This window comes from Carassius carassius, chromosome 17, assembly GCF_963082965.1.
Source record: "Carassius carassius chromosome 17, fCarCar2.1, whole genome shotgun sequence".
NCBI classification, from domain to species: Eukaryota; Metazoa; Chordata; class Actinopteri; order Cypriniformes; family Cyprinidae; genus Carassius; species Carassius carassius.
In genome coordinates, this window is record NC_081771.1 from 7,857,312 (window position 1) to 7,879,972 (window position 22,661).

A 22,661-nucleotide genomic window follows, 5' to 3' on the forward strand; every position below is an offset into this window, starting at 1 on the left:
TGGTGTTGGTCCATTGTGTTTTTTGAAAACCAAAGTCACTGCACCCGTTTACCAAGACATTTTGGAGCACTTCATGCTTCCTTCTGCTGACCAGATTTTGAAGATGCTGATTTCATTTTCCAGCAGGATTTGGCACCTGCCCACACTGCCAAAAGCACCAAAAGTTGGTTAAATGACCATGGTGTTGGTGTGATTGACTGGCCAGCAAACTCACCAGACCTGAACCCCAGAGAGAATCTATGGGGTATTGTCAAGAGGAAAATGAGAAACAAGAGACCAAACAATGCAGATGAGCTGAAGGCCACTGTCAAAGAAACCTGGGCTTCCAGACCACCTCAGCAGTGTCACAAACTGATCTCCTCCATGCCACGCTGAATTGAGGCAATAATTGAAGCAAAAGGAACCCTACCAAGTATTGAGTACATGTACAGTAAATGAACATACTTTACAGAAGGTCAACAGTTCACCAAAAATATTTTTTTTTCTTATGAAGTATTATAATTTGTTAAGATAGTGAATTGGTGGGTTTTTGTTAAATGTGAGTAAAATCATAAAAAAATTATTTATTTAATACACAAGTTTCACAATTTGAGTTGAATTACTGAAATAAATGAACTTTTCCATGACATTCTAATTTATTGAGATGCACCTGTACTTATTTTATTAAAAAATTATGAGCATAAGGGATATGAGCATAAGGCATTTTTTCAACCAATCGTACTATGTAATTTGATAGAAATTATGTAAATATAACATTTTATATAATTAAATTATATACAGTTCTTATTAATTTAGTATGATTTTACAGTAATAACTATTGCATCTAGGTGGAAACCATAGTATGTTTACGTAAGGAGAGGAAAGAAATGATGCAAAACCTTTTCAATTGTCAGTTCAGTGAACTAAAAGTGCATGTGATTCTCAAGACCACTTCTAATAGACAATTTTGGAGGAAAAGTCAGTAAAATCATCCTTCAGCTGTTTCCTAGAGAGAAACCCCAGCTTTTGATGTGGTGCACATGAAATCAGACCATAGAACAAAGCATCCGTCACAAACAGCAAGATATCAAAAGTGATCCGCACCATTATTATTGAGTACCTGTCATGCATGATTCACAAGCAGCATCAATAGAGATATGTACAGTATGTCTGCATGACATATAAACCCCATAAGAGAGGATATAAATCAAATCAGCTCTAAATAACACCACAAGCCATTGTGTTCAAATCAAACATGCTTTAAAATGCTTATTTTTGGTTTTCTTCAACAATTTTGCATAACCAACATTTTCTTTTGTTCACAGCAGATCATAATGTAAACCCAGTAGTAATGGCATTTCTAATCTGTGATAATTCAATTCTAATCTAAATTGTGTTCCTTGTTTTGTAGCTCAAATTAATACGTTCCATCAGCAGCTGAATCTGTCTTTGAAATGATCTCTCTGGATGCACGAGTAGAATATGGAATGTCTATAGAATGCAAATGAGCGTTCTCTGGACGTGCATAAATTAAGCAATGAGGTTCCAGCAATAACACAAGGCTGTGAGGAGCATATATTAATAGAATAATAGAATTTGAAATGAGGCTTTATTTACAACTCCAAAACCGATAACAGGATTCCTTCTCTGGTGTTTTAAGAGCCGGTGGAACCAAGTCTCTGTCCGGTTTATCATAATGGACACCTTCTACAGGAAAATGCATCACTTTTTGCATTACAAACAAGAACTGGATATGCTGAAAGTGTGTTTCAGTGCTTTCTTCGAAAGACACCGCAGCAACTTACAGGTCAGAATTACAGTGCTGCGCTAACATATACCGAACGCCATACATTGACTATACATTATTGAACTCCTCCAGAGTGGTTTTCCAAGACATATCCATCGTGTTGTTCTCCTTTGTTCTCCAAACGTCCCTTAGGGGCCACCAGCAGCAAGCTCAAACTCTTTTTGAAGAGAGACAACAATTTTCCACCAAACGAGTCAACTTTTTCATTCATCAAAATGGCAGAACACATATGCATCCAGCTCCCCATAGAATTCTCCCCTAAGGAACATGCTTGTCAGTGTGAGAAAACAAGTATACCAACAGTGTTAGGTAATAGGCCACCTCATTAATCACCAGAAGTTATAGCTTATGTAATGGCAAAACAACCTCAGCTCAACAAACTCATAACTTTGTGTTTAGACTCATGTCATGTACAAACTTGGTTGTACTATGATTTTTTTCCCCCATTTTTAACTACCAGGCTAGCTGCAGTTGAAGATAAATATAACAGTACATAATGGAAAAAAGGTGTCTGAGGATAAAGGAGCAGTAAAAAAACAAATGGATTTAGCAGAAAACTGGTGTTTGGATGAAGTATATTACATTCATCTGTAAAGGTCAAGAGTGTTTCATATGGAATCTTCTTTATTAAAAAGTTTAAAAGTGCCAATATAGTGTTCTGTATAGCACACAGTAGGTTACATAATACAAAACACATTGTCAGCTGTATAAAAGACAGCAAATTTAACTGAAAATTAAATGTAACCGTGTCATTAAGGCTATTAGTTTGCTATTTAGAATATATGAAGAATTCAGATGCAAAAGTGCCATATTCAATTTTCTTCTAAAATGAGCATTTTTTTTTTTGCTCCTATGTGTGGGTTCAGTAATTTCGCTTAAATGGCAATAAATAGGTTCTGCTCTATTTTTATGTGCTATTTTTTTTACTTAAAATTTTTTGGAACACCATTAATATAAACTAAAATGCGCTTTTAACATACTATTATTGTATTTAAAAAAATGTATTTAGTTACCACTTGTAGTACACTTGAGTGTACTAGTGTATTCAAGTGTACTACAAGTGGTAAATACATTTTTTTTTTTTAAATACAGCAATGTTGAAATTGCATTTTAGTAGCACAGTTGAGTACACTTAGACGATCTTAATTTTATATTAAGAAGTACTAAAGAACTATATTTTGTATATTAAGTACAAAATTAGTGTGTGAAAATACAGCACTTTAAGTACATTATGGAAGTGCGTTTCCATCCAGCGTTTATTTTATCCGATACTCCAAAATGTGCATAAAAATAGGTGGATGGAAACATAGCTATTGAAAAATATTTTCAGAGAATTTGGTCTTTCCCCATTCAAGTAGGAAGCAGTACTTAAAATAGAACTGCAAGTGAACTGACATACTTTAAAAAGAAGTTATGATGCATAAAACAAAGCATTTTAATGTTAATCAAATGTTTTTGACGACTCCTGTGACAGCACATCAATGAAAGCCAACTTTCATAATTTATGATGTTCACATACAAACCTGTTGTTTTTAAAACAGCTCATTGGTTCTGTTGTGACTCAGAAATGCAAACTCTCAAATAAAAATCAGTAATTCACGAGGTTTAATGTTTAGGCAGCTACAGTCAAACAGGCCCTTAATCTGCAAGAATGATGTGTTTACCCTTCTGAGTCGTCTACATGAATAATGCACATCTGTGTGGCTGGTTTCCCACCTCTATTTGAATAGAACCGAGAGGTATGGCACACGTTGACAAAATGTTGCCCTTTTTATTATTCAGTGGAAGTGTGCCTTTCTATGCACTGTAATGTGTTTTGAAGTCCTGTATGTCAGCAGGTGAGTCTGATCTGAGCAAACAGCGCAAGCTTGCTATCATCAATAAGACATGAGATCACAAACAGGGCATAAACAGAGCTTACACATCAGAATTAAACGTTTTTACATTTACAAACTGTTGGAAATGCAACTAAAAGTCTTCACCTGAGAAAGAAGTCTGTTTATGGTCAGCTATTTTGTCACTGAAAAGAAACTGGATGAAATAAAATATCATAAACAGAGAAAAAAAAAAACAGCTAGCGCTGCTGTGATAGCAAGGCCCTTGGGGTTGAGTAATTTGGGTTTATCGATAATTGCTCATTTCAAAATGCATGTAATTATAACTCAGTTATTCCCAAGTTTGAATCAAGGACTCTCAAATGTCAACTGTTTAGCAGCGTAGAAAGGTTACAGTGTGGTGGCATCTGTGCGAATATGAATGTGTTTGTGTGTCTGACATTTATATACTCAAGTTATAATATAAAACAGAATAAAAATCACTCTAGACAGCTTATTAATATGGATTAAGACTGCTGCCTAGTGTATCTTAATCAATTACAATACATTTAAAACTATAGATGTTTAAGAATAAAAATATATATTTTTTAAATCATTAAAATATAAGGCTTAAAGAATAATTTAAAATAAATGTAAATATATATACATATATAAATAAATAATTATAAAATTAGATATTTGAATATATATTTAATTTATTACAAATATTATCTATCTGTAAATGCAGTGTGTATGTATAGAGTATATCTGCATTAATCAAATCAAAGTTCACGTAAAGAATGTATAAGAATGTAACTCGAATAAGAGAAGAAGCAAAGCACAAGTTTCTTTTTCCGCTGAAGACGTGCTTAGCACAACAGCCGTGCAAACACTCCTGATAGTAATTGCAGCTCAAAGAGGTCATCAATAATGTATTCAAGAACACTTACACATCATGGAGCAGTCATAGGTTTAGCCTAAAAAAAACCTACAGTGCAAGAGGTAAGGAAAATGAGGTCTTCAAAGAGAGCTTGGAAATAGTTTACAGAAGTAAACATAATATAATAACATGTATATCAGTGTTTAAGAAGTCTTCTGAAAAAAAAAAAAAAAGAATCTTTAGTCATTTTTCTTCTCTAGTAATAGTAGTAGTAGTGATATAATAATGTATATAAATTTAGGTTTCTATATATTATTAATAACTTAAAATATATACAAATCATATTTATATCTATATGTTGTATTCTTACGACTATTATAATATTTGTTTATTAATGAATAAATTAAAAATAACCTTTTTCACAATTAAATTTTCATTGGATTTTACTACTACATCTAAAGATCACCTTTGAACTGCAAAAAAAAAAAAAATCTTTAAATATCAACTGAATACTAAAGCAAACATTTAACCTAGCATCCTACATTTTATCTTAAGTAGATTGAGCAGCGTTTTATATTAAACAATAATCTTCTTTCTGAAAGCAGATAAACTGCAGATACCCCATGTACAGAATGTAGACAATGGGTAAAGACAGCTTGATAGTTCCTCAGTGATATGTGCTGGTATACAAAAAAGAAGCACATGGTGAACTGAAGCTTTCTGACTCCATGCTTCCACTTTGTGGACAGATACTGAATCACACTTTTAATCTAATCACTGATTCTCATTAAGCCTGGCAGATTTTTAAAGCTTCTCAGAGTATCTGTTTAATATAACTTTGCCATTAAATACTAACTGTGCCCTGATTAGTAGTATTTCTGACTTTAAACACATCCAAACATGCATATTTTGTATTTTTGGATCTAAACATGAATATCTTGACAGTTAATATGATGCCGTCAATCTAACATAACAATGAAGCTCTCCAACACCAATCTCCTCATTTACAGTACTAATTATGTAAATATCTGGCCAAGTATCTGAGCTGATGGCATGAAATTATAGACATTTATGTGCATTCCTGCTATCCTGTTGCTTTACTAATGGAACTAATTGGCCACTCCTTTAGAATAATTGCAGTGACTGGGGTCAAGTTTTTCACTGGCCTTTTCATTCAAGTATTGTTTTTCAGCATATACACAGAACAGCGAGCAATTAAGATAGCTATGGGAGAGGCCCTTACAGGATCATTCATGACTGCTGATGCTGAAAGAGACCGATAGTGTTATACACAAGGTTGAATATGTGTGGATAGACTTGAATGAGTGTAATAGCAAATAGTATTGAGGTACGTAGCATTGCAAATCCAATGTAAAAGTTTATGTTGCATCTTATTATACATTTTCCAGTACAAATATCTAAATGTTCTTAGATCAAGATACATAAACTTGAGAAGCAAAATTACATCAGATATTAAAACTTAAATGAAAACTATATAAAAATGAAGCGAGTTTATGGATAAAACAAGAAAAAAATGCAATTGGGGTAAGAAAAATAAACTTAATTAAAAGGAAAAAGAGTATTTTTCCTAATATTGGCAGATAATTTTTTCATGTCTTATGTTAATTTTTTTTTTTCAGAAAACAAAACCTTACAGTTATGTATGTCATGCTGCTTCTCAAGTAAATTAAGTCTCTTGATTTCTGAAGTTTCGATATTTGTATTGGGAAAACAAGGCAAAACAATGCAGTGGTTGAGGTTATTTTTACATCAAAATAAATATATGAAACATTAAAATATAAGCGGAAAAATTTGGAAGTTGAAGTTAATGTTTATTGTAAAAGTGTTTAAATGTAAAAACCTACTAGTACAAAATGCACTAGTTAAACACTGCACACTTAGAGTTGCTTACAATTGAGACACCACACACTAAAAAAGTTTGTGGACCTGTGGATTACTTAAATGTACAGTACATACCTTCGCCAATGTACTGCATCATTAAAATCAAGTTGGTGACTCAGTATCCTTATGGAACACTGGGTGAGAGTGTATTACCATATCCAAGAGGCAAACTTTCTCTACCACAGACTCTGACCACCCTCTATGACTAAGTTATGCCCTGTCATGTAGTCAGAGGCGTCAGATGCCAAGTATACCACTGCAGCTTGGAGGTCTGTCACTTGAGCCAGTCGTCCGGCTGGGATATCTGACAGCCAGCGCTGAACTAGAGGCTCCAGACTCTCTGAATGGATGAGAGGGGTGTCAACAATACCACTGTAGAGAAAGAGAGAGAAACCAACAGAGACACATCAGACGTGAGAGGCAGAGAGACAGTGTTGTTTCAGGGCCACTTGTTTCGGTTATAGCAGTCACAGTGACATAAAATGAAGTTGACTATCCTTTAAGGAACTCCGTACTGAGCAGAACAGCTCTGATGGTGTTTACACTGGTTCAGTGTCCTTTGATGGATGGATTGTGTGACTGACACACTCCAAACTGAACTTCAGAAGTCTTAAAGTCAACAAGAAATCAAATCTGACCCTAATTACTTCAATTAAATCCTGGTTCCAGGTTCCAGGTCTTATTGTGCGGTTTTGTTTTCATGGTCTTTCATAAAATCACCACCTCTAAAATGACTTACCAATTTGAGTGTCACCTAAGCCATACAGTTAATGTAGAGCTCATATAAAACAGTAGCCATTTCACTACTGGTCTTTAATTGATGTTCAGCAAATATCAATATATATGTGGTGGTTAATGATGATTAACTAAAATAAAATGCATTATATATATATATATATATATATATATATAGAATAAATACTGTTCTTTTGAACTTTTTCTATTCATCTCAGAATTCCACAAAAATATTAAGCAACACAACTGTTTTCAAACTTAACTGTGTTAAGATTAAGAAATGCTTCTTGAGTACCAATTCAGTATATTAGAATGATTTCTGAATGTGACACTTAAGGCTGAATTTGCATCAGCTTTGCCGTCACAGGAATATATTTTTTTTTTTATTGTAATAATATTTCATTATATTACAGTATTTTGGTAAAATGCAGTATTTTCTAATGTATTTATTTAAACCAATTATATACAGACATGAATTGACAACAACATTAAATCAGTTTAAAATACAGTAAGAATTAAAAGGGGGGAGGGGTGTAAACTTCTTTGAGGGTGAGCTTCCTTTACCATTCACTTCATGGTCACTATCATGGTAGAAACTCAGAAAAATGTCCCAGTAATAAGGCGACATCATCATATCATATTCAGTGGGCTGGCTCCATTTGGTACAGACTGCACACAATGCAATCAATTTCCAAAGGATTAAATCAATTCTTGCCCTTTTTTCTTTCTCAAATGAATGGCTGCTGTTGTGATTGCCCTTTCATGATGACTGTAAGATATACTGAGTATATTTATTATGTTATAAGCAGGTCTAAAAGATCTGCATGTGGTAAACTGGATCACCAAATGTCAACATCAACTTTGATTTTGAAATTACGTTCAAACTTGAGTGCCGCTTTAGTGCCTAACTAAAGGAAATGCACTCCAAATTGGAGCAAATGTACTTCACACAGGGCAGCCACATGGGAAATCCAGCCTGTTCACACACTCACTGACAGCCCAAATCCCCAACAGCCTTCCGCGCCATTTACGAATAGATTCCATTCGACTTGATACCAAATCTGACACCGCAGCTAAATTAGAGGCGCTGAAGTAGCATGTGAAACCTTTGGTTTCTATATTTAAATCTCAATTATATTTCTCTTCAGCACTGCTTTATCTGGGAACCCGTCCTGGCAATCAAAGGCTTACTTTTTTTCCTCAGCCAATTTTACAGATAATACGGCTTATCACTGTCGCAGCTAAAGTTGCCAATGAAATCAGGCGGCAGTCAACCTCACACACACTAATTGTGGTCCCCCCTGCCCGTATGCATATTTACCAACCGTCACTTCACAAAATCAGGGGCCCACTGAGAGACCTTGTGTTTGAGGGAGGGGTGGGGGTTGGACATAGAGAAAAGAATTGGTTCTTCGCAGATTAAAATTAGAAAACAAGCTGGCGCTATATAGAAATGAATAAAGGGCACATGTGCGCGTGTTGCAGATTTGCTGTGGGAAGCATGGGGGCTTGGGGATGCTCGGCTTCAAGCAACACACGCACGCTTCCTCTTGCTCTTTTCTTCCTTTCCTCAGAAGAACTGCACTGACAAATAGATACAAACAAGGCTGCCATTGTTTTGCTGACACTTCTGCTGAAGAGGCTAATTTGAATCCCTAATTGAATATAACAATTAGAGAAATTGTTTCCTCTACTCATCCCACTAGACATCATCCAATTAAGTGGGATTGCATTGTTTCGCACTGTAATTTAGTAACTGAGTCTCAATTGTGTGGACCATTGTGGAAAATAATGCATTTTGACCCTGTCAAAACAAATTAAGTTTCCACTTAAATATCAAAACAGTCCTCTCTGCTTAATTGGTGCAATACACATATGAAGAGAGAAAGGCCTTTTTTTTTTTTGCACAAAAAGTTGGCATTGATTCATGTGTTACATTCGAAAGCATAATACTGGAATGCAACAGAGCACGTGACTCTGCTTAAGATTGCACCAAGTGGAAAATAATCATGTTAGCAGCAATGAAAATGTTTTCCAGTGAAATTTTGACTTATCCCACACAGCACAGTCTATGGTCTGTCACACTTACGGGGAGATGCAATTGACTCGAACACCTCGGTCAATCCACTCTGTGCCTAGGGTTTGTGTGAGCTTTACCACCCCAGCTTTGGATGTGTTATAGGACAGTTGCTTCTGTGGATGCGGCACTATTGAGAAGGAAACAGGACATTTAAAACTGATTAAGAACATTTGATTAGTAATTTCATGTCAAATCCCATTCCATTATTTGATAAAATAGTCAAATTTCCTATACTGTACAATTGTGATGGTACACTTTTTCAGTGGCCTTAAGTCAAGAGGTATTTTCCCATTGATTTTCTCCACAGGGATTAAAATAATAATAATAATAAGTTCTGGTTTGTGTTGTCATCAAAAATCCATTGGAAAAAATTAATTGGATTTTTACATCAAAACCTTACTGTTAAACTCTACTTAAGCAGGAGGATTTGGTGGCATATATCGAACAGACTATCCTTTATTAAATACACTCTTAAAAATAAAGGTTTTTATTGGTATCTATGGTTCAATGAAGAACCTTTAACATCCATGAAACCTTTCTAGTATAAAAAACAAAACCAAAGAAAGTTTCTTTATAGTGAAAAGGGGTTCTTTAAATCATTAAAATGTTCTTTATACAAAGGGAAAATAAGTTATTTTAAGAACTATTCAATGAAAGGTTCTTTGGGGAACCCAAAATGATCAACTATGCAAAAGCCATTTTTAAGAGTGTAGCCTGAAGTCACAGGAGAAATTCCTGATTTACTTCTTCCTATTAAATTACCTCCAGATGACTTTACAGGTAGATGACATTTTTATGCTAGATTCATTTTATTGGACAAAACATTTATATACACCTGTGTGCAACTGTTTTGCATTTTCCCTGAAGAACCTGCTATGCGTCAGCAATGAGTACAACATATTAGAACCAGCTTTGAAGTAATTGCTTTAAATGTTCCATCAATAAAGTGAAATGAATTAAACCAATTTTTAAACTTTTAAACACACATTAAAATCCATTTTATACTCTATATAATGACCTAAACATGTGATTAATACAAGGCCCGATTACTTCATTCCCCTCATAACTCAGCAAGAGGGTCTTGAACTCCAATGTGACATGAAAACACTTTCATTAGCTTTTGGGACCCCGCAGATGAAGCGATGTAAAATTAATTACTTGGGATGTTCGATGTGCATCATCTTCAGGAACAAAGGCAAAACGCCATTTGTTTGCCTTGACCATCACAGATGCTCGACGCTGCATGCAATGCAGGGAAAAGGGGGCTGGCTTGATTAATCATCATGAGAGAGGCTCCAAGTTACATGCAACTTTAGTAGTTAACCTCGTCACCTGGTGATCTCACTGCCAAATTGCTGTGGTTGGAAGCGAGATGATAAATATGGCACAGCTGTGCGAAGGCAGCGGCTGGTCCTGTGGAGAAGGGTTTGCGCTCTCCGGCCCCTCGTTTGTTTTAAAGGAGAAATGCTAACCGGACAATTGTCAGGTTGCACTGGGCCTGGTTTTCGAGGGAAGCTGCTGTTATTAAAAAAGAAAAGAGGCTGTTCTTTGCCTACAAATAAGCTCCATGCCTCAAGGTCCATCTTATCGTAACACAAAAAGGCCAACATGTATTAATCCTAGCAGAAAATGTGGCAAGAGAACAGGCCTTTTTAGTGTATGCCTCAGAGCGTCATTGATGTTTTAAAGAGTATTGTAGTTGTAAAGAGCAGTCGGATGGTGAGGATAAAAAGGAAAGTGAAACATATCTTAAATCCCATTTAAAATCCATCCAGATTTTCTTTCACATTTTAAGAGCAAGGTAACAAGGCTCCTCTCGTATCTGTAAATTTCAGAGATGTTGCAGGTCAAAGTGATGTCATCAGAGCCTGATTTTTTCATCCAAGGCCCATGAGGGTTAAGTGGATAGTTCAACCGCCAAAAAAGGCTATTCTGACACAGAATTGTTGACATTTTCAATGAATATGCAGCATTAACACTCTTCTAATCTTTTCTATTTGTGCTCCACAGAGAAAAGAAACTCAAATTAGTTTGAAATGACACACGCAGGGGAGGCCGATATACTGGTAGACATGGTTAACTGGGAGAAATTTTGTCAACCAGTAGAGATTATGGACTATCATCTCTATTGTGGTTACATGCTCGCATGACACTGCTGTGCTATGTGGTCATGAAAACATATTGTTTCCATGCCTTTTTAAGCATTGTGGTTTAAAAACAAGTAATTTTAAGATGTTGGAACGCAATCAGAAGCGACCGTCTTAGAGTGCTGACAGAGAGGTGCCCATAGATATTTTCCCCACTTTATATGCCTTAAACAGTTAAATACACACACTTTTAATTTGCAAGTATCTTTGTAAACACAGTAGTTTAGTTCTTTAATGAAAGCAAATAGCTGAGAAGGAAAACAGTAGATTGGATCTAGGTAGCTCTTAAAGTGACAGCAGTCTCATATTCCTGCTGTCTGCCATTCATGTTAATCAAACAACAACAGAGAGAAAATCTCTCACTGCTCTTGACTAATTCCCTTTTGTAACTTTAATAAGAAGAAATATATGAAGCGTTCATATGCAAAAGCCTCTAAGTGCCATCTAAAATTTTCATCTAAAATTAGGATTTTTATCAGGCTCCTATATTTATGTTCAGTTATTTCACTTTAATAGCCTGGAAAAGGACCTGCACATTGCAATTAAAGTAAAATGACTCAACCTAAGCATAGAAGCTTGATAAAAATCCTAATTTTAGATGAAAATTTCAGATGGCACTCACAGCTCTTAATTTAAATAAGGATGAATATGCATTTTTTTGTGATATTGAAACTGTCGATAAGAATAATGAAAATAATATGGTATCAAAAACTTTGACATCATAAAAACCATATGTAAAGCAAAAATAACTATATTGTGAAATAAATCGTTACCGTGAAATAAAATTACTCATAGTGATAGAAAATTTTGGTGATATTGCCCACCCATAGACACATAAATGTATAGCTGATTTTTGGGTCAACTAGCCCTTTAACAGCCAGTCTGTTCAGGTTTCACTTCATATGTAAATGCACAATGCCACCTATCTTCCATTTAGGGTTATCTCCACAGGCTGTTATGCAGGAAACTACAAACCCACACAAATAATTAGAATTTTACCAAAATGCATTTTTAAAATGTCCATCCACGTCGGAAGAGAAAAAGAGAGGGGAAAACACAATGCTATTCACCAGATGGACAGAGGCAGTGTCACTGTGTATTTTAATTGGACTTTCAAGATGTATTCCCCAACTTGGCTACAACAGCCCCCATCTGATTACACATTATGACAATATTATAACAGATGTCCAGGCCAATAAAGAAAATTCCTGAAGGACTGTATGTAATGTGAGTAATTGATCACTTTTTTCCCCTTGCCCTCTACTCCCCCTTCCTTTTCTCTTTGTCTCTTTCTCTCTCCACTTCTTGTAGCAGCATGCTTCTATGTTACAGATTGCATCCGCAATTGGGACTAGCATCCATATGGTACACAAGTTTATTGGCTACTTGACTACACTGTTGATGGAGTGCTGCTGTTGCACAGCAAGGGACCTGTTGGAGAAATTGTGCTACACTGCATAGAAAATAATGTTCCTTTATAGCTTGCTGCATAAAAACACTGTTTTTTTTAACCATAGTTCAAGACAGAGCACCCAGGACCAGCGGTGTACCAGGAAGTCCCTTTACACGAGACTGAACCAAAAGTTGCAATTTACAGCCTTTTGACAGCATTACACACTTTTCGTGTTTATAATGATGCAAAAGCAGGCTTGTGAGGGGCAATACAGTTAAATGTTAAATCATAATGATAAAACAGCCTCATTAAAAGAATGAAATTACTTAGTAGTTTGACATAACTTTTATCATTATGTCTTACGGGGAAAATATATATTATTACTTTATTAAATATATATTTCATTGTAATTGTCTCTCTTTCTCTTTCTATACTGTATATAAATAAATTATAAATGTATTATTGTTATTTATTTATATTTTTATGATAATATGCATACATTTTAATGTACATTTTTACAATGATTAAGACAAATTTTATTACGATTTACTTGATGGTAGCACATTTTTTTAACTGAAACTTTACTTTGATATTTTTCAAAAACCAAATGAAATCAACATGACACTTCTAAGACTTTGGCATGTTTTAGCCTAGATTTCAAAACAATTTTTCCTTGTATTTATGATTGACACATGTGTATGTATCTATACCCTATAAAAAAAAAAAAAATTCAGTCAAGTTTTCTTTCTCTGTTTTACTTGTTTGATATTCTCTTTCCAAAACCCCATCCTCACGTTTGATGAGAGTATTAAATTCAGAGGGAAGAGACAGTGTAATATCTCAGCTTATGGTGGCATAAAAATCATCACTCACCTATTAAACTGGCCATGGAAGCTGTGTTGATTATCTTGCCATATCCTTGCTTCAGCATGACATGACCGGCCGCCTGAGGCGGTAATTTGAGGGAGAGAAGAGACAAATGTGCTTTCAGAGGAACGTCACAGTATTGACACCTTCACTAATCAGACTTCCACGTCTACAGTCTACAGGGAGAGGAATAACAATCCCTGCATGAGCAGAGAGACAAAAAGTGTCAAAAACTCCTGGCGTTCATTGTAATGTGCGTGAGGCATCTCCATCACCTCTCGGTTTTGTGTAAAACAGCTTACTCTGATTTATTTGGTGCCTGGCAGGATTTAATGTCTTCTAATGCTGTAGGTATGAAATCACTTTCCTTCACACCTCTCTTTTCCCCTATCAGAGCTTTTATTCCGTCTCCTGGGAAATGTCAAAACTAATGGAAAAGTTGTTGCTAATATACAAAAGCAATTAGAATCTGCAAAAGTTTGGGCAAATACAAGTAATAGCAACCCACATGAAAAAATTTTAAAGCTGCTCTTTTACATACAACAAAGATGCATTGTGATTAATGGCTGTTAGCTTCAGTGGCTATTTTGCTTGGTTCATTGTATGTTAGGAGGGGATTTGAACCTGGGCTCAGGCTCATATCTGGCAACAACATGATGTTGACTGACTGTGGGACATTATTTGTAAATGAATGCTGCATTATTAACAAGATTTTTTTCAGGAATGCCTAGACTAAATGGTTTATCTCAGCTGGAATTAATGACAAACTAAATATATCAATAAAGCGGTACCTGGCAACACATGAAAGTCCCTCTGAGGTTAACGTTAAAGGTTTGGTCCCATTCTTCTAGACTAGTGTCCTCACTAGCAGAGTTCTTGTTGATGCCAGCATTGTTACAAGCAATGTGAATTGTGCCCCATTTTGAAACAATGTCATCAATCATCTTCTGAACGTCCTCTGGTTTGCTAATGTCCACGGACACAGCCATGCTGGAAATGCCTGGAACGACATGGATACATAAGAAAGAAAACAGACAAATACCACTTTATTATATTAAGATGTAAATGTGTGGTTTGTCCCAGTTTTAAACACTTCCTCAATCATATAAACCATACAAAATAAAACTTCAATACAGTATATATATATATATATATATATATATATATACACACACACACACACACACACACACGTACACAAACAAAGAGAAGCTAAATGTTTTGAAGTCTTGTTGTCTAAAAAAATAAAAATAATTTTTTTTTTTTCTTACCCCACTGGAAGATATTTGTTCTTGGTTTAAGCAAAAACACAATTTTGATCTTTATTTCAGAAACTAGATTTTATATTTTGAGTCATTACTAAGTAAATACTACAGAAAATACTAAGTAAGAAAATATGTTTTTGCAGAGCACACACAAAATTATGTTAAATACAAAAGATGTGGAAAAAAAACAGCTTTGAAACAGGGTCATTCAGTTTGGTTCTATGATAATAGTGCACCATCTGCTGGTTAAATCAAGTAGTGTAAGCATTAGAAATATAATTGTAAATATAAATAATAGCCAATAAAACTTTGTGAAACTAGTGCACTATTTATCAAATCCAGTATGCCTGTAGGAATCCTTGACAAAAAATGTTTCACTTTATCATATATATAAATATAGTATTTATTAATATTTTGATTAGCTTTTATTTTTATATTACTTGTATGCATATTTTCTGTTTTCATTTTAATCTTGGTTTTCAGTAATAATACAGTAATTATGTTTTTAGATTTATTTATTTATTAGTTTTAGTAATTTTAGCATTTTAACATAGTTGACATTTCTCATTTTTGACTATAACTTTAAGTTTTTAATCTTATATATAAATATATATATCACTTTTTTTTTTTTTGCTTTATTTAAAATCCCGAACATTTTTTATTTTTATTTCTAGCTGCAGTTTTAATTTTAGTTAAGACATCATTGCCTGAAGTACAGGAACATGAAAGTATCACTTACCTTTCAAAGTCAGTTCATGGGCCACAATCTCTGCCTTTCCTTTGTCCATGTCTATGATGGCCACTTTGGCTCCAGCCTCTCCAAGAGCATGTGCAAAGGCCCTGCCGATGCCCTGACCGGCCCCAGTCACATAGGCCACTTTTCCATCCAAACGTAACCTGTCAAGCACCTGCTTCCCTTGAACTCCTCGGAAAACATCATCATAGGTCACTGTGCTCTATAAAGCATAGATCATCATCAGTTATCTGATCAACAGCTGTACTGAAGCTTTATATAAGACATGTTAATTAGCATAAATGTGCATTTGAACACAAACTTAAGCAATTATTCTTGATCAGTATTTGATACAAATATTTTAAGTTTACTATACCTTCAGCTGTGTGTTTGCCTGAGGTGTGTAGGGCACTCTTCGTATTATAGTGAGGCCATCTCTCAGAGGAATAATAACCTATAAACAGGGATCAGACAACTCAAATTCAGTCCTAGAACTGTTTTGGTTGTCAACTGTTGATTGTAGAACATAAGTTTTAGAACATATGTTTGAGAGAAAAACATGCACACCTGCTCAACTCGAGGATCATTTGTGACAAATTGATTAAAATCTTGCAAGGCTTTTCCGAAATCATCTGCTGAGTCCTTGAGGTAAACTCTCCCTTTAAAGAGTGTGTTGTCTACACATATAACACCATCTATCCGCAGCAGGTTATGGTCCAGGAGGAACTTGTAATAGTTGATGTAGTTATGTTTGTCTGCATCAATGAAAACCATGTCGAATTGCTCTCCCATGGCAGCTAATTCCTGCAACATAGTACACTTTTAGCTTTTTTTTTTAACAAAATAATCACATAATCAAAATTCATTTCTAGACAGGACACATTTAACTGCTCAAATGCCTGCAGAGATGTAGGTGAGACTTGTTTTCCCCACCTTCAGGGTATCCATAGCAGGTCCGGTCCTCACAGTTATCTTTTTACCATGGGGAGACTTGTCAAATATAGGTTGTGCGAAGTCTTTCAGGTAAGGCTCAAGCTCACAGGCAATAAGTTGTCCATTCTCTGGTAAGGCCTCCGCCATTGACAAGGCCCCATATCCTGTGAACATTCCTATTTCTAAGACCCTCTTCGCTTTGCTCATATGGACCAGCATCTTTAATACCTGACCTACAGAATAACAATAATCAGTCTCAGTCTTAAAGAACAGTTTGCACATACATGCTACTGTTTAAAAGTTAAGGGTCTGTACTTTTTTTGTAAGATTCAATTGTATGTACAGTTGTGCTATAGATAGAATAGAATAGGAATAGAACAGAATAAGATGTAAGGTAAATAGAATAGAATAAGAAAATACAGGGAAACTAATATTGTGAGATATTATTACAATTAAAAATTTACATTTTAATATATTTCACAATATAATTTATTCTTGTGAATGTAATGTCCCATTATTCTTCAGAAATCATTCTAATAAGCTGATTTGGTGCTTAAGTAAGATTTCTTATTATTACTAATATTGAAAATGATTTTCTGCCTAATATATTTGTGGAAACAGTGATATTTTGTTCAGGATTCTTACTGCATAGAATATATTTCAAATGTATTTTTTGTAACATTATTATTGGTCTTTAGATCAATTTAAGGCATCCTTGCTTAATAAAGTATAAATTTCTTTCAAAACAAAAACATCAACAGACCCCAAACTTTTCAACAGTAGTTTATACTTTTGTTTTATGAACTAAGTAATTGTATCTATGAACACATCAAACATAGAGTGCACAATATGTAAATAAAAATATTCACTAAATGTTGCATTTAATCAAAATAAATATATTTTTTTCAAAGATGTATACCTTCTACCTGTCCAGTGATGCATGTAACAGGAAGCCTGAATAAGGTTTTTCCATCCTCATGTACCTTATTCCAGTCATGAGAAATTGATTTCCTTCAGAAAATAATTAAACAGATTTATGATGTGTATACTGTGTATACATACACATCATTAAACTTTACAATAACGTATACCGTATTTTCCGGACTATAAGTCACACTTTTTTTCAATAGTTTGGCTGGTCCTGCGACTTAGGCCGGTGACACACTGGCTGCGTGGCGTTTCTGCTGCGTGTCAGGAGCGTGGCGGCTGCCTCGCGTTTTCTGTGTCTTTACACACCAGAATGGTGCCTGATGCGGCGCTGGCGCGCTGCTGCTGCTGTAGGTGACATAGAGGGAGGCCGCCGACAGACCAGGATCTTGTCTTCACAACAATATCTATACTTAATGTTGAGCATAAATATAAAGCCTACTGATAAAGGACACTGTCAACAGTATTGATGGCAAAATAGACTATGTTTGACAGGTGCAATATTTGAAAATCGATAATTATTAATTTATTTTTTTAATTCCATTTATATCTGAATATATGTCAACCTATAGACTTTCAAACATCAAAGTGTAATGATTTAATATGTATTTGTGTTCAAAATGACATATAAACATATTTTCCTATTCTATTTTGCCTGGAAACGCTTGAAAAATAGGCAACGGTTCTATTTCTAGCATGCACGCGTTTTCCGCATGTCTCAAACCGCGCCTGAGACGCGCGTCTCACGCAGGCAGTATGCAAGCTCTAACCTGTTAACATGGGAGCCGAATTAAAAACGGACACGCCACACAGCTGAGACGCTTGCGCCATGCATCCAGTGTGTCACCGGCCTTATAGTCAGGTGCGACTTATCAAAATTAATTTGCCATGAACCGAGAGAAATGAACCAATAGAAAACATTACCGTCTACAGCCGCGAGAGGGAGCTCTATGCTGCTCAGTGCTCCTGTTGTCTACACTGAAGACATAGAGCGCCCTCTCGCGGCTGTAGACGGTAATGTTTTCTCTTGGTTCTAAATAAATGCGACTTATAGTCCAGTGCGACTTATATATGTTTTTTCCTCATCATGACGTATTTTTGGACTGATGCGACTTATACTCAGGTGCGACTTATAGTCCGAAAAATACGGTAATTGCATGTGACTGGCAGCCAAAATAATCTTGCACTGCACAAACACTTCCAGGATAAACACAGTGTAGCCACAAACACACCCTAAACAAAGGTATATCATTCACAAAACGAATAATCTGCAACCCACGCTGAGTTTCAGGTGAATAGTTACCTATACAACTCAGCCAATGGTTCACTCTCCTGGCTGCTCATTTGTTCAAGGTAACTATCCAATCCACAAGCGATGTCCAGGGCCTTCTGAAGATTATCACGCAGCTCAGCGGGAACATTTGCATTATTCTCAGCGACCTCTTTAGCTTTCAGCAGGTACTCAACAACAAACTCCACAGGAGTGTCTGAAACTAATATTCAAAAGAAGGGTTAGTTAATTAGTAGTATCTTAAGGCAGGCGTATTACTGATGTACTAACTGGTAGAAAATTCTTCCATAACACACCACGCCTGTATAATGTATTAATCATACAGGCCACATAGTATCACATAACCTTGTGGCCTTTGAGAAATCCTCATGAATTGTGTGTCATCATGTTACTTGAAACCATTACAAGATATAAAAAAAACAATGGGTGCAGTTTGTTGCTAATAGGAGCAACAAAGTGGTTCCCAGCCTTTTTTGGCAGGTGAACATAAAAACATTTCATTTAATGTGGCATTTCTCCTCCCACCTCACGAGCCCCTTGCACTACGGATATGAACCACTAGGGGTCCACGAAACACGAGGTGAGGAATAGAGGTCTGCAAGCCAGTCGGGTCACACTGAGTCCATTTGCGCTGGGCCATTTTTTTTTTTTTTTTTTCAGATCGGGCTTGGGCTCATTTAGGCTTTTCTTCTTTTATTGTGCCCATATATGCGCAGAGCACACATAGGCTACTGTATGAAATACTGTTATAATGATTATAGGCAGTTATAAATATTATATATCACCTATGCAAAACGCAATGCATATACAAACGCATTAGCATATAGGTGACAGTTGACGATGCAGAGCATCAGGGAGAAGTTGGAGCGTGGGGAGTTATTAAAAGTTCCCAATGCTTCGGCAAAAGCTGCATTTTGAAAGAGTTTAGATTTGATTACTACAACAAACAATGAACCAATTGGTCATGTGCTGTGCTCACCATCTCCTCATTAGGGCTGTCACTTTTGAGAAAAATCAAATTCGAACGGATATCGAATATCATGCAATGTATTCGAAATATTTGAATATCTACATGCACGCCACCGTAGCCTAATGGAGATTCAATCACAAATGTATTTACAGTGAGTCATAAACAGGACTATCTGGATTATTATTTTTTTTTTAACTTAATGTTTGAAACAGCAGGTTATCAACTAATAATATCAACTTATATGAAGTGCCACTATGCATATCCCACAACATTAGGCTAAATGAAGCAAAAAAAAAAAAAAACATTCAGAACAGGCACAAACAATAACGTGACAACTTAAACAGCAGCAGGAGTAAGACATATAGCCTAGCCTAATTGATTTCTTAATATTGTTTGCAAGAAACACCAGTCTATCGACTTGATCTGGATTACGTGCGCCTCTCTTTTTATTTACAATGTTCCCCGCAGTGGAGAACACACGTTTCGGAGCGCACAGTCGGCTTGGCTACTAGCTATTATTCGTTTGATTTGATCATGGGCTTACGCTACAATACGTCTAGAGTGCCCTCTACTGGATAAGATGGCAAAGAATAAAATAAAAAACAAACGTCTAATCATAGACTGTAAAAAATGCGCTACACGTGGCATTTTAAAAAACTGATATTTTATTAATAGTTCGATTACGGATATTTCACATCATGTTCGAATGCATATTCGAATATCGAATAAAAAGTGACAGCCCTACTCCTCATTAGACACACCTTTAAGAAATGCATATATACGGATTATTATTATAATAAAAGAGTTTTTGTTTTCAATAGGTTTTATTTCATTAAGTACTAATTTAAAGCTTTCTATAGATATATTTATCATGTCTGTGAAGCATGTATTCGCTGAGTTTCGGTTCATTTTTGTGAAGCACTCCTATTCAAGACCAGATGGCAAAAAGCGCATCATGTTTGTTTTCTTTATTTTATAAAAGCACAATGTTTTGTTGATACTGTGAGTGAACAAAAATAAGAGTACACCCTTTACAGTTTTAAATGATGAATTACGGCGTATCCATACGAATGACGGCGTATCCATGGAAAACATGCAAGTGATCACGCTGGCGCCTCCATGTCCTGCAAAGCGCACATAGCTTCCACTCTCCGCACAAACAACTGGATATAGCTTACATTTATTTAGGTTTAACGTTTAAACATCGTTATATGCTTGAATTGTTTTAGTATATCTATAGATTTTATTTTAGGTTAGTCGTGATGATTTGAGAAGGCTATATAGATTAAACATATGATCAGCTTACTGTCTACCGCTTGCCGCTTGGTCATTACTTTAAAAAAATAAAAACATTTTTCGAAATGAACTTCATAAAAAAATTAAACGAAATATAATCACTTTGCAATTACATACAAAACTGAATTATTTTTTATAGCTGAATCAGTAGTATAAGCTGTTTTGGGAGAAGGGGTGGGCTTAGGTCGGCCTCGGGCTGGTAATTCTGATAAGGTCAGACACGGGTCGGGCTCAGGCCTGAGCGTTTCGGGCCTAAATTTGATGCCCGTGCAGGGCTCTAGTGAGGAAACATCCACCAATTTGCTGCATTGTTTATCAACTATAATATAATAATTTTGTAAACAACTGGTTTATTTTTAATTTCATTAACAATAATAACTAAAAATCTAACTGAACATTAGTATATTTGTTGCTGTTTTTTTTAAAGCAATAGCCTAAAGCTTTTATCAAATTTAGATGTGCCTCAGTAGGCTATTACATGAACTTAGTATACTAATTTTAAAAATAAAGTTAGGTTACACTGTCTTTTAAGGTATCATTGTTACAGTGTAATTATTAATTTAAGTATTGAGTAATATTAATTAACTACATTACTTGCGGGTTAGGGGTTAGGATTAGGGTTTTGTTTAGGTTTACTTGCATGCAATTATGCATAATTAATTGTTATTATAATAGTAAGTTGGCTACGTGTAACGTGTAACAAGGACACCTTAAAATAAAGTGTTACCTAAAGGTATATTTCCTAAATGAAATTACCATGGATTCTGATATATGAATGGGATGTTTCTGCAATTCAGCTCAGATTTCTCTGTGCAAGATCATAAGGTTTAGCCTGCAAAACCGGTCCAAAAATTTATAGATGTGACATACTAGTAGGCCTAACATTAAAATGAATATTTCTGTATTAATATAATAGGTATATTTTTCAGAAATATAGAAAATCTCCACAAAACCGCACCAACACATTCCCTTCTCAATTCAACGACTAAGTAACTCTGTTTACAAACCTCTAATTTTCCATAAATACACACACAACGACACATTAAAGATTTTCAAAGTGGTCTAAACGGTGTATGTTGTCTGTGAATCTCATTGTTTTGCTGAACGACCAATGTTGATATTGCGCTGTCAATGGCCGAGTTTAGTAACACACTAACCCTGACTGGAATTGCTCTCGTGGCGTTTAAAGTTATTTTTGGCTGTGTGTACATTCTAAGTAAGAGCTGTAAGACATTGTAGCCTATTGAACATGCTTTAGATCTGCTACAACAAACAGAACTGACGTAATTTTAGAAAAATGTGCAGTTTAACTTGTCATTTAGCGAGCTGTAAAAAGTTTGGGAATACAAACTGACGCACGTAAACATTCCTACCTTTTGCTGCCTGCATAGCGAATCTTCGTAGCCTCAATTGGGAGGATTGTGTTGGCCGTGTTCCCCGTTGCACAAGCCCAGTTAAGCCCATACAAGCATAAACGTTATGCAAATTATCACGTGACAAACTTACACAAGGTAACGAATTCGCAGTCAGTGCACCGCTCCGTAACAGTGTGTGAACCGTTCTCACGTGTGCGTGCACTGACTACGTAACTACTCGTCTCGTTTAAACATTGATGCTGACACTTTTTTGTCCACTTTGATAC

The 22,661-nt window shown here is 35.5% G+C and overlaps 1 protein-coding gene across 1 annotated transcript; it reads right to left on the minus strand.

The window, feature by feature from the left end:
* Positions 1–6,291: 6,291 nt before the first annotated feature.
* Positions 6,292–22,543, minus strand: LOC132160900 (uncharacterized). The gene is made up of 11 exons (XM_059570628.1): positions 22,393–22,543; positions 18,766–18,955; positions 17,455–17,546; positions 16,536–16,768; positions 16,170–16,406; positions 15,979–16,056; positions 15,609–15,825; positions 14,396–14,604; positions 13,611–13,683; positions 9,207–9,324; positions 6,292–6,754 (listed from the first exon to the last, which is right to left on the minus strand). Exons 1-11 carry the CDS (start codon positions 22,481–22,483, stop codon positions 6,559–6,561), a joined length of 1,734 nt encoding a protein of 577 aa, XP_059426611.1. The 5' UTR covers positions 22,484–22,543; the 3' UTR covers positions 6,292–6,558.
* Between the last annotated feature and the right edge of the window lie 118 nt (positions 22,544–22,661).

Bases quoted from the DNA above. Each gene is read 5' to 3' on its own strand.
- LOC132160900 (XM_059570628.1), bottom strand. From the start codon at position 22,483: ATGGGCTTAACTGGGCTTGTGCAACGGGGAACACGGCCAACACAATCC. The intron at 16,407-16,535 runs GTGGGGAAAACA...ACTATGTTGCAG, and splicing joins CTGCTATGGATACCCTGAAG to GAATTAGCTGCCATGGGAGA. The intron at 9,325-13,610 runs GTGAGTGATGAT...CCTTCTCAATAG, and splicing joins TTCCATGGCCAGTTTAATAG to TGCCGCATCCACAGAAGCAA.